The following is a 25353-nucleotide window of genomic DNA, read 5'->3' as shown; positions in this document are numbered from 1 at the left end:
TTGTATTCTTTTGGTGTTTTCCTTTGTTTGCCATGACGTTGTTAGTTTATTTTCGATTTATGAGTTTGAATGTCATTTTTGGTATTTTTCGCCTTGACAGAAACCATTATGGTTTAGATGACTATTATTAAATATCTGTGTCACAGTTCACCAGGGATATGTTCCACGTGTAGTAACCGCAATTTCGTTTTCTTTTTTTTCAGCTGCGAAATTTTCACCAGATGTGTAATTGCATAAACAGCCAGATGGGTGCAACATGCGAAGTAGGATCTGCTCACTTTTTATAGACAACTCAATTCACCCTTTGTTTTTGGTGGGGTTTTTGTTGCTCATTCTTTAGTCTTTCGTTGTAATGTTTTTATTGTTGTTTGTCTTTTCGTTTTTTTTGTTTTTTTTAATTTTGACCATAATGATGTCTGTTTTATTGGACTTGCCAACTTGTTATCTTCTCTTTCTTTATACATATAATGGTGTAACAACTCTGCTAAATTGTTTTACTGTCTTTATTAACAAGAAATTAAACTCCAAACAATATTTGTTTATTTGCAACAGTTCTATCATCACAGAATTAAAATAATCTATCACAATGTAACCAAAAATATCTTCATGGTATTTACATGGAAGACTATCAGATTAAGTGGGTCATTCTTTCTGAATACGATTTCTGGATAATTAATGTATTACCAGCAGTCTACCTTTATCTTAATATAGATATATATTAATTCAGCTATTATGTCATAAAAGATTTTTTTTGGCGCCAAAAAACTGAATTAAACCACGTTTCTATGAGAAATGCCCGTATGTGTCAAAATCTTATTATTCTTTCGTTACTTAAATCTCCATAGAAAGAATATTAGAACTTCGAAAAAAATTATTACCATAATTCTTACTGAGACATAGTTTTATTTAAATATGCTAGTTATACATTAATATCAATTTTTTCTGATAATCTTCCTTGTAAAGCAAGAAATACGTACATAACATTGTGACCATAAATGTTTGGCCAACATAGAATTAACGATAGATACCATTAATTACTTGTTCTCTGGAATTATCTGTTGGAGTTTCTGATTGATCAAAATTAACATAGAAAAATGAAAGTTTTAGTGAATTTTCAAAATTATGTTTAACCAACTGTTTCTTTTTTATCACCGGATATATAACACACGCAAATGCAGTTTATGCCATGGTATTTCCCCTTCTATTGTCCGGATAAATGACTACGCATTGCTATCACAAAAAAAATTGGTTTAGTTGTCTTTTGAAAACAATTATAAAAAGAAAAAACTAAACAATCAATGTTCAAAAGATTTGAGAATAGAATAGGTTTATGTCCTAAAACGGAAGAATTTTTTGATGAGCTTTACATGTTCTTTTCTTAAAATCTTTAAAATATGCCTCGTTGTGAATGACCCAATTAAGATATCCATCTGCCGTTTCACAGTTTTAACTTCTCGAAAATAGTACTTCGATCAAACAGAAACATCCGAAAAGATAATGTTCCCTCAATGCAACATCATTTCTAAATTGGTCCATTCTAATTTAAATATAGCCATCAATATTTTTTTATACCGACAGTCAAATATCAAACTTATCTGCTTCACCTTAAAATTGTAATCAGTTCTGCCAAGATAAAACTCCTTATTTGTATGGCCAATCAAACCTATGAGAAAGACATAGATGCATCACCATAAAAAATTTCCAAAAATATTTTTATACATTTCCAAACATTTTGATACAGGTTGAAATGGCATTTAATAGATTTTTAACAACTAGAGTGCATCTGTTCATAAACTTGTAATCAAATTGTTAACAATTGAATGAACAAAGAGACGTGTCTGAAACATTTTGCATATATTAAAACTACCAGTGCTTAATTATTTATGAACAAGTTTTATAAAACTGTCCAAGTTAGTCAAAATTTATAATTTTGACATCGATCCAGTTTATAAGGATAGATAGGGCTTCTGCAAATGTCACCATATATATACACAGACAAGGCTATACTATTATTTTAAATGGATATTACCATAAAATAAAGTTATGGTCTTGTGTGTTATATATCATCAGAATCCCTTTATATATATTTTTTAAGAAACAACAAGTTTATGTGTTTCTTTTTATCGGATTTCGCGATTTATTTCATCTTCGCGGTATTTTCATGCTTTAAGAGTTTCATGAAGTCTCTTGACCTTGAATAACTTATTGTGATTCTCCTCATCACTGACTTGATTGTCGTATGGTGCCGTCTTTGTACCATGAAGGATGAGAGTCCATTCAAAGAAAGATCCAGTGTCTACGGCGTTGTTCTTACCCTCAGCCAGAGTTATTTGAAGCTTCCAACGTCCACGTGCATTTTCAGCCCAAGTGTGTGTTGTCATGAAAGGCCATCTAGTGAAACCATTCTTATGGTCGTCGTCATTTGGACGTTGGCTTAGGATCATGGAGCTAAAAATAACAATAATATGTAAAGATATCTGCAATAAAATGTCAACGACTGTATGGAGAATCTAGTTTCATTTGAAAAAGTTGAACAATGATTGTCGATAATACTTAGTCAGATTCTTGATCAGAGGTTTTTTATAAATATTATCATCATTGCTGTTTTCTGAGTGATTATTTGGTTGTCTGATTAAAAATGAATGAAAATTAGATTATCAATTTGTTTTGGAGTTTTTTTTTAACTACTGGATAAAGTTCACACATTATAGAAATAAGAAGATGTGGTATGATTGCCAATGAGAAAATTCTCCACCAGAACCAAACTACAGGTCACCGTGCGACTTTCAACAATGGACAAATCCCATACCGCATAGCGAGCTCTAAAAGGCCCCAAAATGACAAATGTCAAACAATTCAAACGAGAAAAATTAAGGGCCTGATGTATGTACAAAACAATAAACGAAAAACAAATATGATTTACAGCAACAAACGACAACCACTGAATTCCAGGCTACAGACTTAGGACAGGCATATATAGAATGTGGCAGGGTAAAACATGTTTACGGGCGCGACAACACTCCTCTTAACATGGGACAGTGGTGTAACACCCCAGCATAAGAACTAATCATACAAATCAGTTCAAAAGGGCTAAGATCAAAATATCAATCAGTACACATTCAACTTCCAATGAATTTAGTGTAAATACGTCATTAACAGTCAGAGAAAAGGATGCCCTTGTCTTATGCCATAATATAGGTATCGACCGATTGTAGGATTGTATTTCATAAAGAAAACCTTAACCAATATTATAAAAATAAATTTCAAAAATTAGTAGCTGTCCCCACTTAGAGCCTCTTTTTTCTTTAACTGAAATGCGGGTTGAATTGTATTTGCGGATATCCAATTCTGCAGGATTTAAAGACGTTAACATATTTAATGGCTTGGTGATGTATGTAATGCATTTAAGTTCAACTTGCTTCCTCCTAGACATTCTAATGTTACTTGTGTTAGATCCGGACTTTATTCATAAGAAACATCCTGTTATTTTATACTTCTTGGGTTACATGAAAGAAAACAATATATCAAAATGAAATCCGTTGGTAGTATCATTTAATAAAATCATATCGTACCAGACGAAAAGTATATTTGAATAAGTAAGAAGATTTTCATAGAAATCAACAATTTCAAAGAAGTGCGAGTAGGAGGGCGTTTGTTGAAAGAATTTGTCTCAAGATTTAAAGTTTTTCTTTACGTGGGATTAGAAATAGGCCTGTACTTTTGTACTTACTGAATATTATTCTAAAACGTCATTTGATAGGATAAAGTTTCTTATAATCAGGTTAATTATCTATACTAGATGATGGAAACAAGTTGTGCCAATTGAAATAAGGTTTATGAGATTTATTTTAATCACTGTTACTTCTAATGGTTTTTACGTTCGGAATAGTATAATTAGTTCAAACGTAATCTTTCTAGCTGGTGTTGCATCTAAACATAATAATTGGATATGGAATTAGAAAGGTTGTGTTATCTCTTTTTGGAAATTTATGGGTCGCCCATACTGCTTAAGCCTTTTATGAACCCAACCTCTCATTTGGCTGTAGAATTTCGCTTTTCAAACTTTGTCTTTAAATTATATAAAGACGGTTATTTCAGAAACTTTGGTTAAGCAATTATAAACATCATGTGTTTTTCCTTGTAAAGTTTGACTTACGTGGTATTCATTGGAGAAGTTATAAACATAACAATGTTGCCTCTATATGTAGACTTGAGAGTGACGAATGCCTGAACATGCTCCAAGTAGTTGACTTCATTAGATTTACCAGAACAAGCATCTGTATCTATGTGCATCTGTATAGGTTGGTTTGTACCAAATTCCCTAAAATTTTAAAATAATACTCATTACTTATTTGTACATTACCATAACTACATACAAGAAACGATACTAGAAAGTAAGGAACTATAAATAAAGAATTATCCATTCAATATGTTCAAACTATGAATTTCTATCCTTTCTTATATGGGATGTACATTGTACATGTATATCACAAACAACCAATTAGAAATGATGATAAAGAAACTATCACAGAAATGTATGATTTACTGGTAACAATTGTGAAAATTTTAAATAGAAAAAAATGAAATATTTACATTTTCTCTGTAACGCTACCAGCAGTACAATGAAATCTTTCTGGAAGTGGCTTCCATTTTCTTGATAAATCTACCATTGCACCTGCATCCATAACACCATAACCGAAAAGATGGTTGAACTGCAAACCTGCTCCATTAAACTTCCAATGATGTTTCAAGTACGGGTCAAACAGTCGATTTCTCTTGGATGTGAGCACAGTTATATGTTGAACATCTCTCCATGTTAATTCCCGGCTGAAATTAAAAGACAGAAAGATTAGACGAAGAACAGAAAATAGATAAATTAACAAAATAATAAAAATAACAGTAAAAGATCCACCAGAAGGACTGCTTTGACGTTTCTAGCTTCGAATTTCAAGACAACATTGTTCTGCTTTGCAAGCATGTAATGTCACGTGAGTCTAAATGATGAACAGTATCGGTCACGCCTATATATCTAAGATTAATTGGTGTGATATATGACTGAAATTACCATATTTTTGTATAAGTCAACCAGGATAACATGAAACTTTCACGTATTTCATCTAAAAACACGACTTTATTATGTTTCAGCAGAGTTCCTACAAATAAAAGCTGGTGTAAGGAGCAAATTTTACTCCAAAAAAAAAAACAACTAGTAAACCAATTTTGATCCGAAACGGTCGTTTTGATCTGAACAGCTATTAAAAGACTGACCAATATATTATAAAGCCATTTTCAATCAGTTCAGTCAATTTCCATACACTGCGGTAAATTCAGTACTGTTCAGACAATTCTCTTGCAGAAAATTAAAATCTGTTCAGTTTATGATCAGATTGTTCAGTAGTTGCTATTTATACATTAAAATCATACTGAATTGTCTGTAAAGCTACTGAACAGAAATGAATTGACTGCGAGCGAAATGTCTGAACAGAACTGAATTTACCGCAGTGGATAAGTCGTAAAATTGACTAAAAAACTGAACATACACTTAATAATTTATTGTTTAGAACTTTCAGATGATGTTAAGATCAAAATTACTGTTTCAGACTAAAACTTATTTGATTGTGGAATTTTCTAATTTCCATAAAATGGCTCATAACTCTGTTATATATCGTAGTCTTGATAAGCCGCTAAATGAGATGCTTGCATTTTGTGTATTGCTGCTTAAACAATTATTTTAGAAGAAATAAAGCGATATCTTTTGTCAAATGTCATTTCATGAAGATATCCGATGTTCCTGGAATTTAGATAACAAACAAGATACAATCAAAAGTGTCATCACTTAGTTAAAACATCTCCTTATCGTTATATTGATTCGTACTTAGTAAAATTAGTGACCTGACAGCACTATTTCTTTCAAACTTACTAATAAGAAGGACAAAAAAGCACAACCATATTACCCCCCTCAAAAAAAAAAGAATTAACACAAGCTATTTGCAAAATTCAGGAGTAGACATAGCTATTTGTTAATATAGACTGTGCTGTGGAAAATGGAAGACAACCTCCCTTTAAATATAATTGCTAAAAAAATAATTAAATATTTGAAATTTGTTTAAAGATTTATTGAATGTCAGTAAATATCGATCAATAAATATGGAAGCAAATACAGTAAGGTGTTTAATTGGTTATAAAATTGAAAATTGTTGCAAATAATGAAGTTAACATTCATTGATTATTAACTCTAATGAACAATTCATCTAACGATTATAGAAACAGGAGCTTAATTTGTCCTTGGAGATTTTCCAATACGCCTACAACAAACAGATAATGTAAACAGATGGGAATAGAAATTGTATCTAGCATACGGCGTTGTCGTCTGATCATGCTGGTTATTTGTTTTTGGAAACAAACATTGTTTTTGTATATTATTTAAATTAATTGGAAGCATTCCAAATGTGGTAGTATTTCCAAAGGCTATAATCAACGAGAGTGTCAGAAAAGGATAAAGTCGAACAAAACAGAAAAGGAAACCCAACCAAAAACCAAATTACACCAAAAGGTTTGGCAACTATAACTGTTAAGTCATTAAGGAGAAAATAGAACGACTTGTACAGACAATTGCGACGACTATCAGTACAATTTTTTTTAAAGAGTACTCAAAAGGTATTAACCAGAGGCTCCGAAAAGATGACATAATACAGACTACCATGGAACAAACAATGAAGAAAACATTGTCATTCATAAAACAATTGCTGATGAACGAAGCTGCTCTCAAGGACAAATGCATACAACTGGGAGTTAAAGTCAAATGATTACATTCTTTAGTGTGACGTGTAAGTCTCATTTTATGACAAACTTAGTATTATTCATGTTATACTGACAATTTAATCCTAATGTACGTTTTAAGATCGACCATAGAGCTTAATTTTCCAAAACTAGCGTGGAATGACAAATTTATTTTCATTATCACGTGGTAAATTTAGCAAAAACTGTCAATTGCAAAATCCAAATCGTGTTAGTGTGTAAAACAATACAAGATTATCAGCATTTTAAGATTTCAAGTACCAGACAAATGACTAAATTCAAACGTTTGCAATAAAATGATTGTTAAAGATATCGATCATAAATGACAGGAATGTTAATGATATATTTAAAAAAAACCTGATATAATTGGTTCACATTTCACTTTATCTTCTAAAAACTATCAATCAGCAAATCTACGTCATCAAGATCTCTGATTTAATTACATATGAAAAAATATCAATAAACTTTTCAGGTGTCAAACAACACGTAATGACAGTGATAATTCATTATTCTTCTGTCTTTACTATCAGTACGTAATATCCGCCATCATGTTTATTCTCCGTGAAAAATTGTATTAATCACCAGAAACGCTTGGTAGCAGAAATAATTGTCTCTGATGTCCCATAGATCACAAACCAATATCCTTAATACAAATGACGCCTGCCAATTTACGACAACTAATTGTTATAAATATCAACGGTATTCTAAAAATATCATACTGTATAGAATTGGTCTTTTTTAACGACTAACTTCAGCAATGAAGACATTGGTTCACTGTATCGGATAATGTTATACGGAAGTCCTGCTACAATTATTTACTTACTGCAACGTAAGACTTTTTTTAATACACACTCTATTCAAATAACAGCAGATGAGCATTTAATTGTTTAATAATAATGGAAAAATCTTTCATGTATGTAATAATATTTTTCAAATTTATATAATTAAAAAAACTCATCAAAGATACCAGGCTTATAATTTGGTTAAATGTATAATGGCTTACTTTGCTTCAATAGCTAAGGCATAAACACCTGCTGCTTCCGGTGCAGCAGCAGAAGTTCCGGAATGCGTCGTGGTACAATTGTTGTACAGGTCTGTTGTAGCCTGTGGAGAAATATTCATAACTCATTATTAGAAAAACAGCAATATATCGGCATAAAAAAACGAGGAAAATTATTTCCAGCATCAACAAAGATAGAAATCCCTATAACCATAAAAACAGTTGTCTAAGATAAAAAAAAAATTAAAATCATTTTGTCTATTTGTCAACCATGCATTAATTAATGATAATTATATGTCACATTGACTGAAAATATCATTACCAGTGAAACATATTATTATTTACTATAGTTTAATAACAGGAATATATGTCTTACCACACCAGCGTCTCTCAGTGTGCTTTTACCGTTGCTGAAGGTTGATGCTAGAGTGGATGAGCATGATTCGTCATATCCGGCCGTTTGACCATCATTAGTTGCAGAGTTAATAGAAACAGTCCACATACTGGCAGCATAACCGTCACAATTACAATCATCATCTGCTCCTCCATCACCAGAAGCCCAGACATATATATTACCTTTGCCATGTCGCCCCTATGATATCAAAAGTTATACTATCAGTCACAATGATTGTAACGGCATAGTCTTTAAACAAAAATAATCGGAGAGTTTTTTTTTTAATTTATACTGATTTAAGGTGTTTATGACATAATAGAATTAACATTTGCTATGAATATAAGAAACTATCTGATCGTATGGTTGCCTGTAATTGCTTATATCCACTTCATTTGAACTGTTGTGGATAGTTGTGTCATTGGTAATCATACCACATCTCCTCATTTTGATAAATAAGATGAATGAATAATACGAAACTGAAAATCATAGCGAAATGTGACCAAAATATGAGCATGGGAAATGAAAAGTGATAAAAAAGATTTTGTTTTTAAAAACAAAAAAGCAGGACTTATTATCAATCACAATGGTACATCTTAAAATAGAAAGAGATCTGCACATTACTGTACCCCCAAAAAAAATTTAAAAAAAAGAAAAAAAGTTTATGAAACATAATGAAAGATATTATGAGCGGGCTTGTAAACAATCTGTCGCGTTACTCATATACTACAAGTTAACCTGACAACGCACCAGGGCCTCGCCCCCTTTTGGTGTTAATGCGATTCCATCTCTTCATTGGTATAAACAATGGATTTAGTTTAGAAAATCGATAGAAACTACCAATGTCTCATATTTTTGCCTTTTAGAAAAAAGAAAGTTTGCTATCAGTAACGGATACTGTCTCTTTGAAGTAGATGAAATCTTCTTAAGAAACTAAAAATCTTAGCATCAAAGACACAAACACTATTATGTCATACTACCAGATGAAATGAATCGGTAATCAAAGGTTTGGTATTGCATACTATAATAGATAATTTAAGATAAGAAGCATATCAAACCACTACACATGATACGATCAAATGATCGCTTATATGTCAGGCCACGTAATGAGCAAAGGTAGATATTACGGATACATAAGGAATTAGATATCAAAGTTAAACATGTTAATATGCTTGAAGGAAATATCGTATATGCAGTACAGAGAGTTGCTGAACAGTATTAATACTGATAACTTGATTCAATGTTATCAACTAGTTGCATTAAGATCATAAATTACACATATGTACTTTTAAACAGCAGAAAATTCGAAAAACTTAAACTTGAATCTTCCACATAAGGGAAACATGTCCCCTATCATCTAGGAGACATTCAATGCATATCATCTTAGTGATGGCTGCAATAAATCTTCCATAGAGATATGCACACGCAGAAATGAATATTACTTTAACAGTAAAAACCATGATTGACTAGAAAATTCATACCAAATGAACGAGACAAGAAAAAGGCCTTAATAGTTACAAGGTCATCTATGCCTGGCAAAATTTTAACTATATATTTCCATTGACTTTCTTAGTTTGAATAGTTTCATTGCAGAATCACTTACTAAAGGACAAATGGTAACATCATGGACACATTTTCCGACTACTGAAAACCAACTGGTATTACTAAGCAACGTTGATAAAAACGTATGGTGTATACATGTTGCTATTTTCAATTTATTTTGAATATTAACATACCTCGTTTACGCCTTTGACAATAGCTCTCATCGTCATGTTTCTTGGCCCATCCACAGTCTTGCCATCATCTGTTGGTCCCCAACTGGCGCTGTATATATCTATGTCATTTGGCATGTGACTCATAGCATTAGCTTCAATAAGATCTGTCATGAAAGGCTGATCTAGCATTCGCAGACCTAAAATGATTAGTTTGGTACTATGAAGACAAGAATTTATATATTTTTTTTTTGAACTAATCAACATGATTAAGAAAAGTAGCACTAGCGAGACTTTGATTAAGACACAACTAGTATTGATTATTCCTAATTTTAACTGCACTTCATCTTAAACAGTCACAATCCCTGATTTACAAGAGGCACATTTGAATCAAACGCTTTTTTAAATACACGACCATCAATTTTAAAACGCGAAACTAGAAGACAAAAACGAAAAAATCAAAATACTGGGAAAGTTTTGTTTCCCGCAATGGTGTACTGACTTGGTATACTTGTATTGCTGATATTCAATGGAGCAACTTACATTAAATTATGAAAAAGGCCTTGATCCTTCTTTTGCTGACTAAAGTTTGGGATTTGTACTACCTAGTGAAGGTTAATCCGGAAACTGAGCACAAAACTAAGCCAGAACAGTACATCAGCTTTTGTTTATAAAAATAAGAAGATGTGGTATGATTGCCAATGAGACAACTCTCTACCAGAGACCAAATGACATTGAAGTTAACAACTATAGGTCACCGTACGGCCTTGTTTGATTGTTTGTTTGTTTGTTTTATTTTTTTATCATGAAGTAATTGAAATAATGATGTTCAATTATAGATTTAATAAAAATGTCTTTTCTACAAAATTTGCTGTCCTAATAAAACACTTACCAGCAACTTTGGAATTATAAGCAACACCAACACCGCAGACATTGTTATCACGTGCAGCTGCTACTTCACCTGCGCAACGTGTACCATGGCTGAAATATTTCAATTTAAAAAATGCTTATTTTATTCTTAATGTTCAATCTTCTTTTAAGTTTCGTTAGTATTTTTATATGAATTAAATTATTCATTTATATTTGTGATAGATGGATATATATATATATATATATAAATTTTCAGGACATCTGTTTGCAGTCGAATATATTACTTCGAAGAAACAGGAATTTTGAGATCATTGAACTGTTTTTACATTTTAATTACAAATATAACAGATCCGAAAATATTACTTTGGATTACAAATAATATGAAAATGTAACTAAATTGTCTTTGCAGGGGTTCCAACACTGACAAATTTAAAAGGACCCAGAGGAGATAAACGTTTCTTTCAGTAGAAAATGAAGAATTTATGAATTGTAAAATTTCAAGCACAAAGAATAACATGAATATTTTAGTTCTTAAGCACTAGCAATATTGGTGTTTATTTAAATCATTGAACCCATCTAGAGTGAAAATGTATATCAGTCATATGCATTTACATGTGGAATTGAAGTTTCTATTGCAGAATTTCATATTTCTTCTATTAAGAAATGAATAATTAGGATTTATAAGAAATTGATTTTATGCCAGACGATATCATTAATCAAATATTATAAGTTTTAATCTCGTCATTTCATATTCCCATGTTATCTAATGAAAATATCATAATTTGTCCTCGTGTTGTGTAAAAGTTACAGATTTTGGACAAGTACATTAATCAGTAGAAATGTTTAAGTGGTAACCTATTTTTATGGATTAAATCAATTAATATTTATTATTTCATAAGACACAGCAATTTTTAGCGCAAAGCATTTAATTCGATTTTCAAAACCTTTTCAAACAAGAACGAAAGTTAATTGTTTTTCCAGGTTAATTGCCTTTCCCAGGTTAATAGCAGGATTATTAGTTTAAATTGGTCCATATTGCTATTTTTCATATTCACTGCACTAGAATTAAATGTGATTAATGCAACCTAAATGATATTCCTCAAAATGATTATATAATAGCACTACAATCTGTATCAATACTAAAATGCATTAGTTCAATTGATTTAGAAGGCACACGGATTATTTCTGCGGGTATTGATAGAATAGTAATGTCAATCATGAACATGAACTTTAAAACATTCTAAAACAGTAGTGCAATCCGGGAGAGCAAATCGAGAAAAATTGATATATTTTTCATCTAAATCATTCTAATTAGAACAATCCTCAGAGTCTAATATGTTCTAAAAATATTTAAAGATCACTAGTTAGTAAATTTGCCGTTCTAATCTATTTTGTCTGATCCGCATAACAATATATCCTGAGAAATAGAATTTATTGGGAATAACAAAACAAAGCCTAGTATTAACTTCCTGTTTGTGAGATTGTCTTATAAAGATAATGGATTCTTTTACAGAAATCTCCTACGGAGAGGACATGAAAGTTTATGATCGATGTCATGTTAAAAGGAATTAAACATGGCTTTGCTTTCCGGAATGATTGATACTCAATGAAATTACTGAATGAGAATGTAAAAAAAACATAATGATATTTGTTCATATTAGGGAAATGAATTCTGTAGAAATAAAAATGTCCTTTTTCATTTGAATGATATTCAGTTTCATATGGGGAAATTAATAATTACATGTAAAGGTTATATTTTAATATCTGTTTTACAGTGATGTCCATACTTTTAAAACCACATTGCCCTGACTGAGTTTTTTTTCCTCCGAAAAATATTGAATATCAAAAAAAAAAATATTTGAACTCGAGAGTCCACAAACATGACATGTCATCATATGTAACTTCATTTGTTGTTAGAATAAGACAGTCGCGTGTAAAAATGAAAAGAGGATTATTGTCAAAATAAAGTTAATGAAAACATTTCCAATCTGAACAACTACAGCGCAAAATCACTCTTGTCTCATACATGGTGTGAATGAATGTACCATAAAAACTTTTGCTTGAAGAATCCATTCCCGTACTTACCTATTAAACCATGTGTCTGTATAACGTGGATATGGGTAAGGGTCGTTACTGCTAAAATCATAACTTGCTTTTGCATTCTGTGGTAAAAACAAAATCAAAAAGATAGTAATTTAACACAGGCACTTGTCTCTGAAAAAAAATTACCCAAATACTTTAATATACCACAAGGTACCTAACTCGTATATTTGAGAAATGTCCCCCGGTCGCTAACTTCTTACGAATAATTCCGACAATATAAATTGGCGTGCTATATACCATTTTGTAGTAATTTAACCAAAAATACATTGTATTATAGAAAACCAGTCATTCTCAATTTTATTCTCTTATGACTGCAAGCATCTTCATACTTTGAAAATGAATGATATAGAGTTTATATATAATTTTACTATTTAGACAAAATATCAGAAATAATTTACAGCAGGATCAGGATAAGGATCTGCTTACCCTTCCAGAGCACCTGAGATCACCCCCAGTTTTTGATGGAGTTCGTGTTGCTCAGTGTTTAGTTTTCTGTGTTGTGTTTTGAGTACTGTTGTTTGTCTTTTTCTTTTTTAGCCATGACGTTTTCAGTTTATTTTCGACATATGAGTTTGAATGTCCCTTTGGTATCTTTCGCCTCTCTTTTACAGTAAACGATTCTTATAATTCTTTTTATTTTACAAGCAATATTGGTTTTAGTACGATTTTATCAAATATGTGTCCATCTTGTTACTAATGTCTGTGACATTATAAAAAACAAAATCAATTTACAGATATAACAATTGTAATGTCAACGTTTAGAAAAGGCAATAATTTTCTGACGTATTGAAGGCTGATAACCTTGCTATTGTTGTCATATGGCTAATTCTCATACTCTCACAAAAATTTTTTTGCTCAGTGTTTCGGGAATAAACTACACAACTTCGGAATATTTCAGTCAAAAGTCTATTACCGAAATAATTATTTCGCCTTTACAATAATGTCTGTAGGGAGAATTATTATTCATTTTGCGTAATATAATCTATCCTCTATTGATGCCGGCAATCTTCAACATACAATCGTTGAAGCTGACATCTAAAGATATCAATTTTCTTCATAAGAGCAATCAATAGAAAACTAAGTGGGAGGACAAATTACCCTCTATTACTCCCAAGCATACTTACATAGTTATTCTTCAAATCTTCATGTAAATAATCTATACCTGAAACAATCAATTCAATCTAAACTTAATTATTGTAGAACAAAAATAGAGTAAATTGTTTACATCAATAAAAGAGATACATTTCTAAATGTGAAATGAATTCTACATCCTAAATTTAGCATTACTGCACTATATCAGAGCAAATGTAATGGAAATCTATGCCCGTATTATTAAAATAACAGTTTGGAATGTGTTATACAATATAATATAGAGACAACCAAGGCAGTTACAAATATATAGATTTTTTGAATAACTAAGCGTAAAAAATATTAGATTTCATTGTGAATTCACGATCCTTTGTTTTCTATTCAATGTGATACAGTACATATGATTTATATAAGCACGCAAATATGGTCTCCAACGTCCAAGGTGGTCACTGAGATCATTAAAAGATTTTCCTCAGATCGAAAATGACATCAACTATAACTATAATCAGCCACATTCATTAAAAATTATGAATTTCGTTGGTTTATTTTTACCAAATATAATAAAAACAGAATATGACTTATATCAAATTGTTCATGTTACACCATTTATATATCATATTTCTCATATCATATTCCATTTTGAAGCCAAACGCAGACCATTAAATGATAGACGAAAGCACCATATACCAGTTCTTACCATATTGTAAACAATCAATATCTCTCATGATAAAGGAAAAATGAGATCAATAAGGAATTAATCATACAGTAATTAAAAAGTTCCATAATGTAATGAAATTACGTTTGTCCATATTAGGTATACAAGACTGACTCCAAATAAAATAATTACTGCGGGATAAAAGTTCCGATTTTAATCTAAAAATCATTGTATTGACGACACAAGCATAAAGAAAACGGACACAGATTTTCTATACTGATTTTGTGTTAAAGCCAAAATTAAATCGTCGTTTTAGTTGCTTACAATCAACGTATGTCATCACATGTTCGTTACTTAGGTTTTAACGCCCATCGTAAATGAAAACAAATTCAATTTCCATTGTACCAAACATGATTATGGAATAAAAGCTATTATTTAATTCCTATTCATTTTAAATTTGAAACATGCACCATTTAACAAGATGAACGTAGATTGTACACGATTGATTGATTATTGGTGTTTTACTCCCTCAACACCAGAAAGGACTGTTTAGAATGAAAAACAATGTATTTATTGTTTATGTATTTACATTGTGTCATAGATCAAATTTATTCGTTCAGTGTATGTTCACTTGTGTTAATATGTCTTTTGATTGAGTTAAGCCATTTCAATTGATATTTTATAGTGTGTCTTTCTATGTTGTGATGTTACACTATTGTTTCAGATAAGGGTGAAGGTTTTGTACAATTAAAACGTTTAAACCCGCTGCAATTGTTTGCACCTGTCCTAAGTCAGGAATCTGATGTTCAGTAGTTGTTGTTTGTTGATGTTGTTCATAAGTGTTTCTCGTTTCTCGTTTTTTATATAGATTAGACCGTTGGTTTTCCCGTTTGAATGGTTTTATACTGGTAATTTTGGGGGCCCCTTTATAGCTTGCTGTGCGGTGTGAGCCAAAGCTCCGTGTTGAAGACCGTACCTATAATGGTTTACTTTTATAAATTGTGACTTGGATAGAGAGTTGTCTCATTGGCACTCATACCACATCTTCTTATATTTAAGTTAACCTAAGGAATGCAACTGCCCTAGATAAGCGTCCGCTTATTGAAAAAAATGCATTGTGTGTTAATTATAGACCCTCCTAACACGAGGCCACCACTTATGTCCCTTCCTAGAGATTGTTTGCTTATTTGGTGCATCTCGCAAAATCAAAGACGCTTCTTGCGGGAAACAGAGTTCTATTTCTAAACATTGGGCTTCCCTCGCGGAAGACGTAGCTCGTAAAAATCAACATGGCCTTATTCATTGCAGCATCCCATTGGATATAAATGTCTGTATAGTAAAATAAATAGAAAGTTGAAGATGTTTAAATCCAAATCCAAATACAAATCCAAAGGCCAATCAAAACCAAGAAACACATATTCAGACAACAGAAACGAACAACAAACACTTAATCAAATTCTTTGGACAATACGAAATCCCGTAAGAAAACGATGAGCGATGATGTGCTATGGGCTAAAAAGTGCGGGAACTATTCTTGCCTCGGTATCTCAAATCTAAACTGTTGAATCATCTAACTCTAGTGTTTATCTGTGCCCTCAATGTGTATTCTTTGAATAATTTTCGCAATTTATTAATTCATTAAGTCTTTTCACACAATTTTACAATACATTTGAGTTCTTAAATAATTCATAAATTCATTTAATCAATTGGTTGATTTATTCATTAGCGTTTTTGAAGGTTTTCACAGGGTAATGACACTGTAAAATTTAATGGTAATGCAAATTATAATAGAATCAATACATTATTTAATTGACATTCATTTTGTCATAAACGTAACTTTACAAAATGATTATGGGCTCATATTTTTTTATTACTCTAATAGAATAAAACATTAACCAAAGTTTCTATTTTGTAACGAAGCTGTAATTAATGTTTAATTGTGGTAAAATCACGTCTTTATTGTTTGTGTCTTCATACTAAAGTCACATGTAATAAGTTTCATAAACCTTTTTGATGTGGCTTATGAATTTTGTCATATTACAAAGGCAAAGCTAAATTCAATATGACAGAAATTAAATGGTGCAAATGTTAATGTCAGCTTAAGGATGAAATATTTCTCTGAATACGTCAACAGAATTGATGATGAAAATTATCAATAATAAGTTAAAACCCACCAATACACGTTGAGGACAAAAACCAACCAATACACGTTAAATACGAATCACAAAACCTTATTATGGCAAAGTGCTTTAATTTTGTATCAGTACTCGACGACGATGCGGCAAGATTCTCACCTGTTTATTTCCAAAATCAAATGCTTTCTTTGATTCTTAACTAATACTGAAAGAACATCTATGTTCACGCCTTTTTCTGCAGCATATGTCGTTTTTATTCAAGGCATCATTTGAAACAAGCGAGTGGTAAATCTTTATGACATAAGATGATTAAATGTATATCGGTTTTGTCATCTAATATTTATAATCAAATGCAACAAGAAATTGCACGCGATATCGTGCAAAGTATACCCCCCACTCGTTTATAAATAAGACGTTGCCGGAAAATTCCATGCTTAGTGTGTATTATAAAGTATTGTTAAATAGGAAGGCCGAATAAAATGTATAACGAAAGTTGTGGACGGATATGCAAGCCGTTCTCGTCAAAACTATGTTTAAACCATTTTTTCGAAAAATTTACACACTGAGAATTGAACAAAAAAAACACACTGAGATTAAAAAGCCTAAAAACACACTGATAATTAAAAATTACACACTGAGATTTCATAAAGACGCACTGATATTACAAAAAATGAAAAACACACACTGAGAATTGAAAATTACGCACTGAGATTTCAAAAAGACTCACTGAGATGAAATAAACTGAAAAACACACAGTGAGAATTTGAAATTACACACTGAGACTTTAAAATTACACACTGAGATTTATGCGCACTTTTTATGCGCACATATCTAATTAGCATACTAAATCTGAATCTATTACAAGCTTAAAACAACTAGGGGACAGAACTCGTTAGTCCTTCAATTTGGCGCCAAATGTTTTATAAAAAACATTAGAAATACAACGTATAGAAAAACTACGTTATTAAAGACCAATAGAACAAGAAAAATACCAATTTACTCTCATTACAAAATATAACCAAATGGTGAAAAACTTTATTAAAATTATAAGAAAACATTGGAACAATCTGCAAAAAGACAAACAATGCAGTGAAATTTTTAACCACCGTGCCTTTTATAGCATATAAACTTAACAAAAATATAAAAGATTACCTTGCGAAATCAGGGTAACAGTTGAAAGACTTTTGAAAAGGGACCCATGTTTAAACAGTTTTAGGCAAAAAATATATTATCAAAAGTAAACGTTTTAACCTTTGATGTTAATGCTTCATCATTTAATAGGAACCCAAGCATTTCACACTGTATACATTACAAAAATTCATGTTTATTTTTTTTATTTTTTCTTCTTCTCTTAATATTTTCCACCTTTTTCATATTCATATATTTATTACAGAGCATGCCAGTAATTATATTTATGTATTGTTCAATAAGTGTATTATTTTTGTAAAAGGAGACAGATTTGTAAAATCAAATTGCTTGTTTCTGAATCCTTAATATTTATTTCATTTGTATAATATGGTTTAATGTTGATTTATCTGAATAAATATTGTTTAAACTAAGCAAAAAATCCCGATACACTGTTAGCAACAAACTTATGAATATGTGACGATGTTAAGTCTTGAAATTTATTACGAATGGTGGTTGAAGGAATCGCATTTCACCATAAAAGAAGACCAAGATATTAATCTGTTGAATTATTCATCTCATGAATATTCATTAGTAATGTTCATATTAATCTCAGTATATCTTTTTTGAAATCTCAGTGTGTCTTTTTGAAATCTCAGTGTGTCTTTTTGAAATCTCAGTGTGTGATTAACAATTCTCTGTGTGTGTTTTTCAATTTGTTTCATCTCAGTGCGTCTTTTTAAAATCTCAGTGTGTAATTTTGAATTCTCAGTGTGTGTTTTTCATTTTGTTTAAATCTCATTGTGTAACTTTAAAATCTCAGTGTATTATTTTAGGTTTTTAAATCTCAGTGTGGTTTTTTTTAATTCTCAGTGTGTATTTTTTTCGAAAAAAGGGTTTAAACATAGTTTTGACGAGAACGGCTTGTCATAGACGAACAGTGTTATTGCAGTATGACTTTTGTATACCACACACTCCAAACTGAATAAATTTACCAGGGCGACAACAACTTGTTAAGCTAATATAAAAAAGAAGATGTGGTATGATTGCCAATGAGACAACTCTCCACAAGAGACCAAATGACACAGAAATTAACAGCTATAGGTCACCGTACGGCTTTCAACTATGAACAAAGCCCATACCGCATAGCCAGCTATAAAAAGGCCCCGAAATCACAAATGTAAAACAATTCAAACGAGAAAATTAACGGCCTAACTATTAAATGTACAAAAAAATGAAAGAAAAACAAATATGTAACACAGCAACAAACAACAACCCCTGAATTACAGGAACATACATACAGAATGTGGCGGGGTTGAAATCAGTTGAAAAAGGCTTAACTCATCAGATGGATACAAATAGAAATACATATAAAAAAAAGCACGTGGACGTGACCGGGTACTTGTACATCCCAACAACAAAAAGACACTAAATGTACAGATCTGAGAGTACTTGAAGTTACTGACAGCTAGATCAAAGCCAATAACAACAAACATAAAAAAAAACATGCATCTAAGACTAAATTATCAATCAGTACACATCCAACATCCAATGGATTTAGTTGAAAAACGTCATAAACAGTCAGAGAAAAACATGACCTTGTGTAATGCCAAGATACAGGAGTCGACAGATTGTAGATCCATGAATGAAAGTGCATATGTATATAACAATAATATTCAGTTTGCTTTTAATTTACTGATAACAAAATCAATATTAATACCAATAAAAACAACATTCAAAGATTTAATGACAGTGTTGAATTGGTAACCTTTTATAGAATAAGTTTATTTAAAGGATCGATAAGTTTACCAGGATCGTTTCTAAATTTCTGGGCACGGTAAACAACATCTCCGTAAAAATGAGGATGTGCTATCCCGTTTGAAATAAGTTTTCTACAGGTGCAACCGAACTTCAAAACCAAATCTTATTTGAATGAATAAACTCATAATGCATAACAACAATAACAAATGTCCTATACATAGTAATAAACATAGTAATAACACAAAAGCTAAGTAAAATATAACGAAATTTGTGGACGGATAATGTTATTGCAGTATACCACACTCATTACAATTAATGATATTTCATTAAACACCTGTACAGACAAGAGAAAACGTAAATGAACAAAACACTTAAAACTAAAGCTATTCGCGATTTAGCGAAATCTCATTGGAAAAACAACGGGTGATGTTCTGCTAAAGGCTGAAATCTTAAAATCATTTATCATAAAATTATTAATTATATCATTATGTTAGTTTAAGGCAATTCATAATTTGCAATAACTGTCAACTTACCATCGTCCATTATAGCTGTTGTAACATCTTTGCCTGTATACCCCATTGCCCATGCTATTTCTACATTTAAATCTAGCCCTGGTTTTCCTCCAGACTGACCAACATTTTTCTGAAATAAACCATATGAATATATATATATATATATATAAGTCTAAATTGAAAACAACGTTCAAACCCATGATTGCGTTGGATAAAAACCGCAATTTTTATACGTGTGCATGCAAAACAGTTTCTTGGTAGAGGGGTCTAAATACAGCACAAACAACATTTTCCAAAAGACCAAAAAAGTGAAAAAGTGTATTTAGACAAAAAGCATTTGACTAACAGGTCGAACAACGGATGTTCTTAAACCCTGCTGACTGCCATTGGCGATTTCCAAATAAACGGATCATAAGATGTGACAAAATGGATCTTTATTATTAATTTAATACCAAACAGAAAACAATAAACTTGCGAAAAAGATGGTATACCGCAAACATGAGGTGCAAAAAATTTGTACACCATACCCTGATTTCACAGCGGTATAACATGTTACTTTTATTATTCTTCCCTTAGTTTATTTATTATGTATTTACATTGTAGCATAGATCAAATTTATTTGTTCAGTGTATGTTCACTGGTGTTAATATGTCCTTTGATTGAGTTAAGCCATTTCAGTTGATATTTTATAGTGTGTCTTTCTATGTTGTGATGTTACACTATTGTTTCAGATAAGGGTGAAGGTTTGGTACCATTAAAACGTTTAAACCCGCTGCAATTGTTTGCACCTGTCCTAAGTCAGGAATCTGTTGTTCAGAAGTTGTCGTTTGTTGATGTGGTTCATAAGTGTTTTCGTTTCCCCTTTTTTTTTATAGATTAGACCGTTGGTTTTCCCGTTTGAATGGTTTTACACTAGTAATTTTTGTGGGCCCTTTATAGCTTGCTGTTCGGTGTGAGCCAAGGCTCCGTGTTGAAAACCGTACTTTGACCTATAATGGTTTACTTTTATAAATTTTGACTTGGATTGAGAGTTGTCTCATTGGCACTCATACCACATCTTCTTATGTCTATATAATCAGATACTTTTGAATTGTTTCATATTTCTTTTTACCGTGTGGCCTTTTATAGCTTACTTTACAGTGACCTGTAATTTTTGACATCCTTGTCTTAATGGATACTTGTCTCATTGGCAATCATACAACATCTCCTAATTTCTATACTGCAAGAAATTTTTTTTTTTTATATCATAAATATTTTAGGCTTTTTGTAACAAGGATCAATATTATGTCATACTAAGTAACTCAAATCGAATAAGAAGACGGAAATTAAATCAAAGTCTACAGAAAGGTTTTTACAAGATAATCAGTGACTTGTAAAATGCGGTAAACACTAAAGTCGAATGCTTATCAAGGCAACATGAAAAGAAAGAATTTGATTACTTGACGCTTGGAAGCCAAGAAACTTAATATTACAAGACATTGCTTCTACTATAAGTGTATATAATTGACATATGAAACAGTATTGATGATTTACTACAATTACCATACAACATCGGCCAATTTATTTCTATGGCTAAAAACCTTTAAGTTTCTTTAAAAGGTCTTGTGATATTTTATTTAGAAATGTTCTTCGATCAGCTTTTGCTATGACAGCACTTTTCTTTATGAAATAGTGTCCATTTGGATATTGGTATTTTAGGCTTAATACAGAAATTATGGTCGTTTTTCTTTTGTTTCTTCCATCCTTCATTTTTGCATTTTATGGAATATTACCTTTTTTTGGAATTTGTAATCATAAGTCATTATGTGGACAAAGTCCATTGATTTCTATCTACATAGATTGAATTACATATTATTCATTCCCTTTTGTGTCTTCTAATGAACCTTCATTGTTGCTTAGCACTGGATAAGATAATTGGTAATGGTGACCATCGCTTAGGGGGCCGATTTGATTGAATTTCTTTTATGAACTGTTAATAGAACGGTTTTATGGAGAGGAAGTTGCATTTTACTTTCTTGCCAAATGTCACTCCTAGATACGCAACCAGAAGGCCGTACATGACAAAGTGGCAGAATAAACACTGTATTTCATCTTTGCAGTGATAGCCTGCGCCAATCTTGTAAAGGGCAGGACAATTTAATTGCAATAATTTAATTCAATTTCAGGTTTGCAGTCGCTAAAGGGCCAACAATCAACATCGGATAAAATAATTGATAGTATCAGTAAACTGCAAAATGTTCTGTCAGCAAATCCATCGGCATATCTCACGTTACAGTAGAAAAGATGGGGGATACGTTACCTAACGGAGCTTTAAACGTAGGAGGACAATTTTTACAAGTGACTTAGGCTTGAACGTATATTCAAAATAGGCTCGACTAAAAAGAGTTGTTTTGGAAGCTCTCGTCTATCAATTAGTTGAATATTTTCGCGTGCATTCTTGAATTAATCAGGGATCGGTTCACATTTTTCATCGTCCATTACCACTAATATCAATAAAAGCAATAGGTACTAATGACAATTCGCGTGAACCGGAAAATATATTGCAACAATCTAACAGAAACTTTAAAGTAAAGTTACTATCTACGTCATAGTTCGCAAACATTCACATGCTACTCAATACTATTCATATCACAAAAACATTAGCATTAAATGCAGAAAGCAATTAATAATTCAATAAGCCTTGAGTGTGTATTCTAAAAACAAGCGTTTGGTGTCATTTTAAGTAGAAACTTTGTGACACGATGAAATACGACACGAAACGCCATCAACACACTTGACGTTATGGCTGCCAATTCAAAACATAATCTAATGTGTGAAAAATAATGTTTTAATGATATAAAACTAACACTGCACAGCAAGCTATAAAAGGCCTAAACATAACAAATGTAAAACAATTCAAAAAAGAAAACTGATTAATGTACAAAACAATTAACGAAAAACAAGAAGTATATAAAGCAACAAACGAAAACCACTAAATTGCAGGCACCTGACTTGGGACAAGAAAATGTCGTAGCCTTTTATAGCCGACTTTACTGTATGGGTTTTTCTCATTGTTGAAGGCCGTACTGTTGTCCTTAATTGCTTACATCCACATCATTTGAACTTTGTTGGATAGTTGTCTCATTGGCATTCATACCACATCTCCTTATTTTTCAACATATAGAATGTGGCAAGGTTAAACATGTTACCGCCCCCTAAACCAGGGTCAATGGTGCAACAGAACGCAAGAAACCAACTACAAATAATAAACAAATGATATGGGAGATGCCTCAAAATATATACTTATTTTCGTGGATACTTTATTTCGCGTTTAGCCCTGTCTAGCCCATTTCGCAGCGATTTAATTTCGCGATTTTCAAATTTGTTTGATGCAGTTAAATAAGGAAATATCCAAGTTTTACATATTCGCGACGATTTATATTCGCGTTATTTTTCTACTCGCGAAAGTCGCGAAAATAAATCGCTCGCAAAAATTAGTTGGTTTACAGTATTTCAGACTACATATTTTAAAAAATGTTAGGGTTCATATGCTTCTGGTCATTGCTTGTCTTATTTGTTTTAGAAGAAATAAATATCAAACAATTATATTAAGTTCAGCTAATAATAATTTTGGAAAAATTCCAATTTTTAGAGTAGGTTGAAAATAGGAATTTCGTTAAAAAAACCGAAAACATTTTGAATACAGGTTCAACAGCATCTGGGATATAACCTATTACAGCAGGTGAGTACATCTGGTCCAGGATTTGATGTTAGGGGGAGGGATGCGCTCCTGAGAGTTAGGAGTTAGAGGACCATATTTGACAAAAAAGTTACTGTAATTTTATCTATAAATTACATTTTTTTATCTTTTAGGGATGTCACAGCAAAAAACCCGGGACTTATAAAAGGGGATGACAATTTTTGATATTGGTAAATATTAAAAGTTAAAGTCACAAATGAAAAAAAATGAACATGTAAACCATATTTGCTTCTTTTAAAGTAGAAGGGGTTTGCTTCAAGTACGTTTAAGTAATATATTTTTATGGGGAAAATGTTACAGTATTGGAAGCCATCAACTACAAATAGCATCGAAATAAATAAAATAAAGACTGGAGAACTTTCCTCTCAGAAAAGGGGTTTGAATAAAAATCCGTTAAAATTTGCATATGCAATCAAACAGTAAAAAAGATGCAGTAGGCATTATTGAAATGGTATTCCAGTGCATCGTTTCATAATGGCCCATAGTATGCTACCAGTGTTTGGTCAAACCGGTTAATGATTCCTGTTTTCCGGTATCATTTATATAAGAAAAAACAATAATTCAAAACCCTTCAAAGCTTGTAATGATGTGTTAGGGATAAGGGACTCTTTGTTTTGAATTTTCCTTGGAGTTCGGTGTTTTTGTTATTTTTGTTATAATCACTTTGAAATTTTAGATATTTTTAAAGGAATAATTCTCGTTCTTATTTTGTATAATTTCTATGTCATTCTTTGCTTTTGTCGAGAACAATTTGACAGTCTAGATTTTTGTTTCCAATTTTAACTAAATTGTTTATCAATTTTTTATGACAGAGTGTGTTTATTGATTTTGTTTCTCTTTTCCTTTTAATTTGTTCTTTAAGTATTTAATCCTAGATAGAGTTTCAATTATATTGAAATCCGGCCTAGAGCTGCAATTATATTCAATCCGGCCTACGCATTTTAAATTTCATTTCCATTGAAGTTTATGAAATACAAAGTAATTATTTTCCAATTAATTCGAAAGTCTTCTTCGATTTTAACTCTCTTAGTAATGACAGTTAAACAGATTTACGCGTTGTTATGGTACTTTACAATCCATTGTTTTGTAACATTTTACAGATAATGTTTTCTTCTCTCTCAAATAAAAGAGTTAATAAACTGGTGATGGCGCAATTGCTTCGACTGCAAAACTTTTAATTCAACAGACACGACGATTATTCATTGGACTGGTATTTTATCATCAGATTGTTTGGTCACATGTAGGACAGAGTATCGCATTTATTAAAATAATTTTTTCTAACATACATATTTTTTGGTTAAATAATTTCGCTTTGCTTCAGTTCAAGTTGTAAGTGTTTTGCATATACTTGCTATATATGGTTGACTATATGCGTATATTTCTTTCTGAATGTTGACAATAAGCGACATTTATATATTAAATTCATCTATTCTTCATTTTATTCGATAAAGATTAAAAAAAAT

General features: G+C 31.4%; 1 protein-coding gene across 1 annotated transcript in view; it reads right to left on the bottom strand.

The window, feature by feature from the left end:
• Positions 1–485: 485 nt before the first annotated feature.
• Positions 486–25353, bottom strand: part of LOC127698734 (neuroendocrine convertase 2-like) — a 40615-nt gene continuing 15747 nt past the window's right edge. The window contains exons 4-13 of the mRNA XM_052202377.1: positions 20173–20281; positions 13999–14036; positions 12857–12933; positions 10794–10882; positions 9926–10101; positions 8175–8390; positions 7802–7902; positions 4594–4827; positions 4157–4321; positions 486–2448 (exon numbers count right to left, since the gene is read on the bottom strand). Of these exons, the coding sequence (XP_052058337.1) occupies positions 2160–2448; positions 4157–4321; positions 4594–4827; positions 7802–7902; positions 8175–8390; positions 9926–10101; positions 10794–10882; positions 12857–12933; positions 13999–14036; positions 20173–20281 (1494 nt within the window). The 3' untranslated portion in view covers positions 486–2159. The remainder of the gene's footprint in view (positions 2449–4156; positions 4322–4593; positions 4828–7801; positions 7903–8174; positions 8391–9925; positions 10102–10793; positions 10883–12856; positions 12934–13998; positions 14037–20172; positions 20282–25353) is intronic.

Source organism: Mytilus californianus, unplaced genomic scaffold (assembly GCF_021869535.1).
Source record: "Mytilus californianus isolate M0D057914Y unplaced genomic scaffold, xbMytCali1.0.p SCAF_4, whole genome shotgun sequence".
Classification (NCBI taxonomy): Eukaryota; Metazoa; Mollusca; class Bivalvia; order Mytilida; family Mytilidae; genus Mytilus; species Mytilus californianus.
This window is presented reverse-complemented; position numbering and strand designations above follow the sequence as displayed.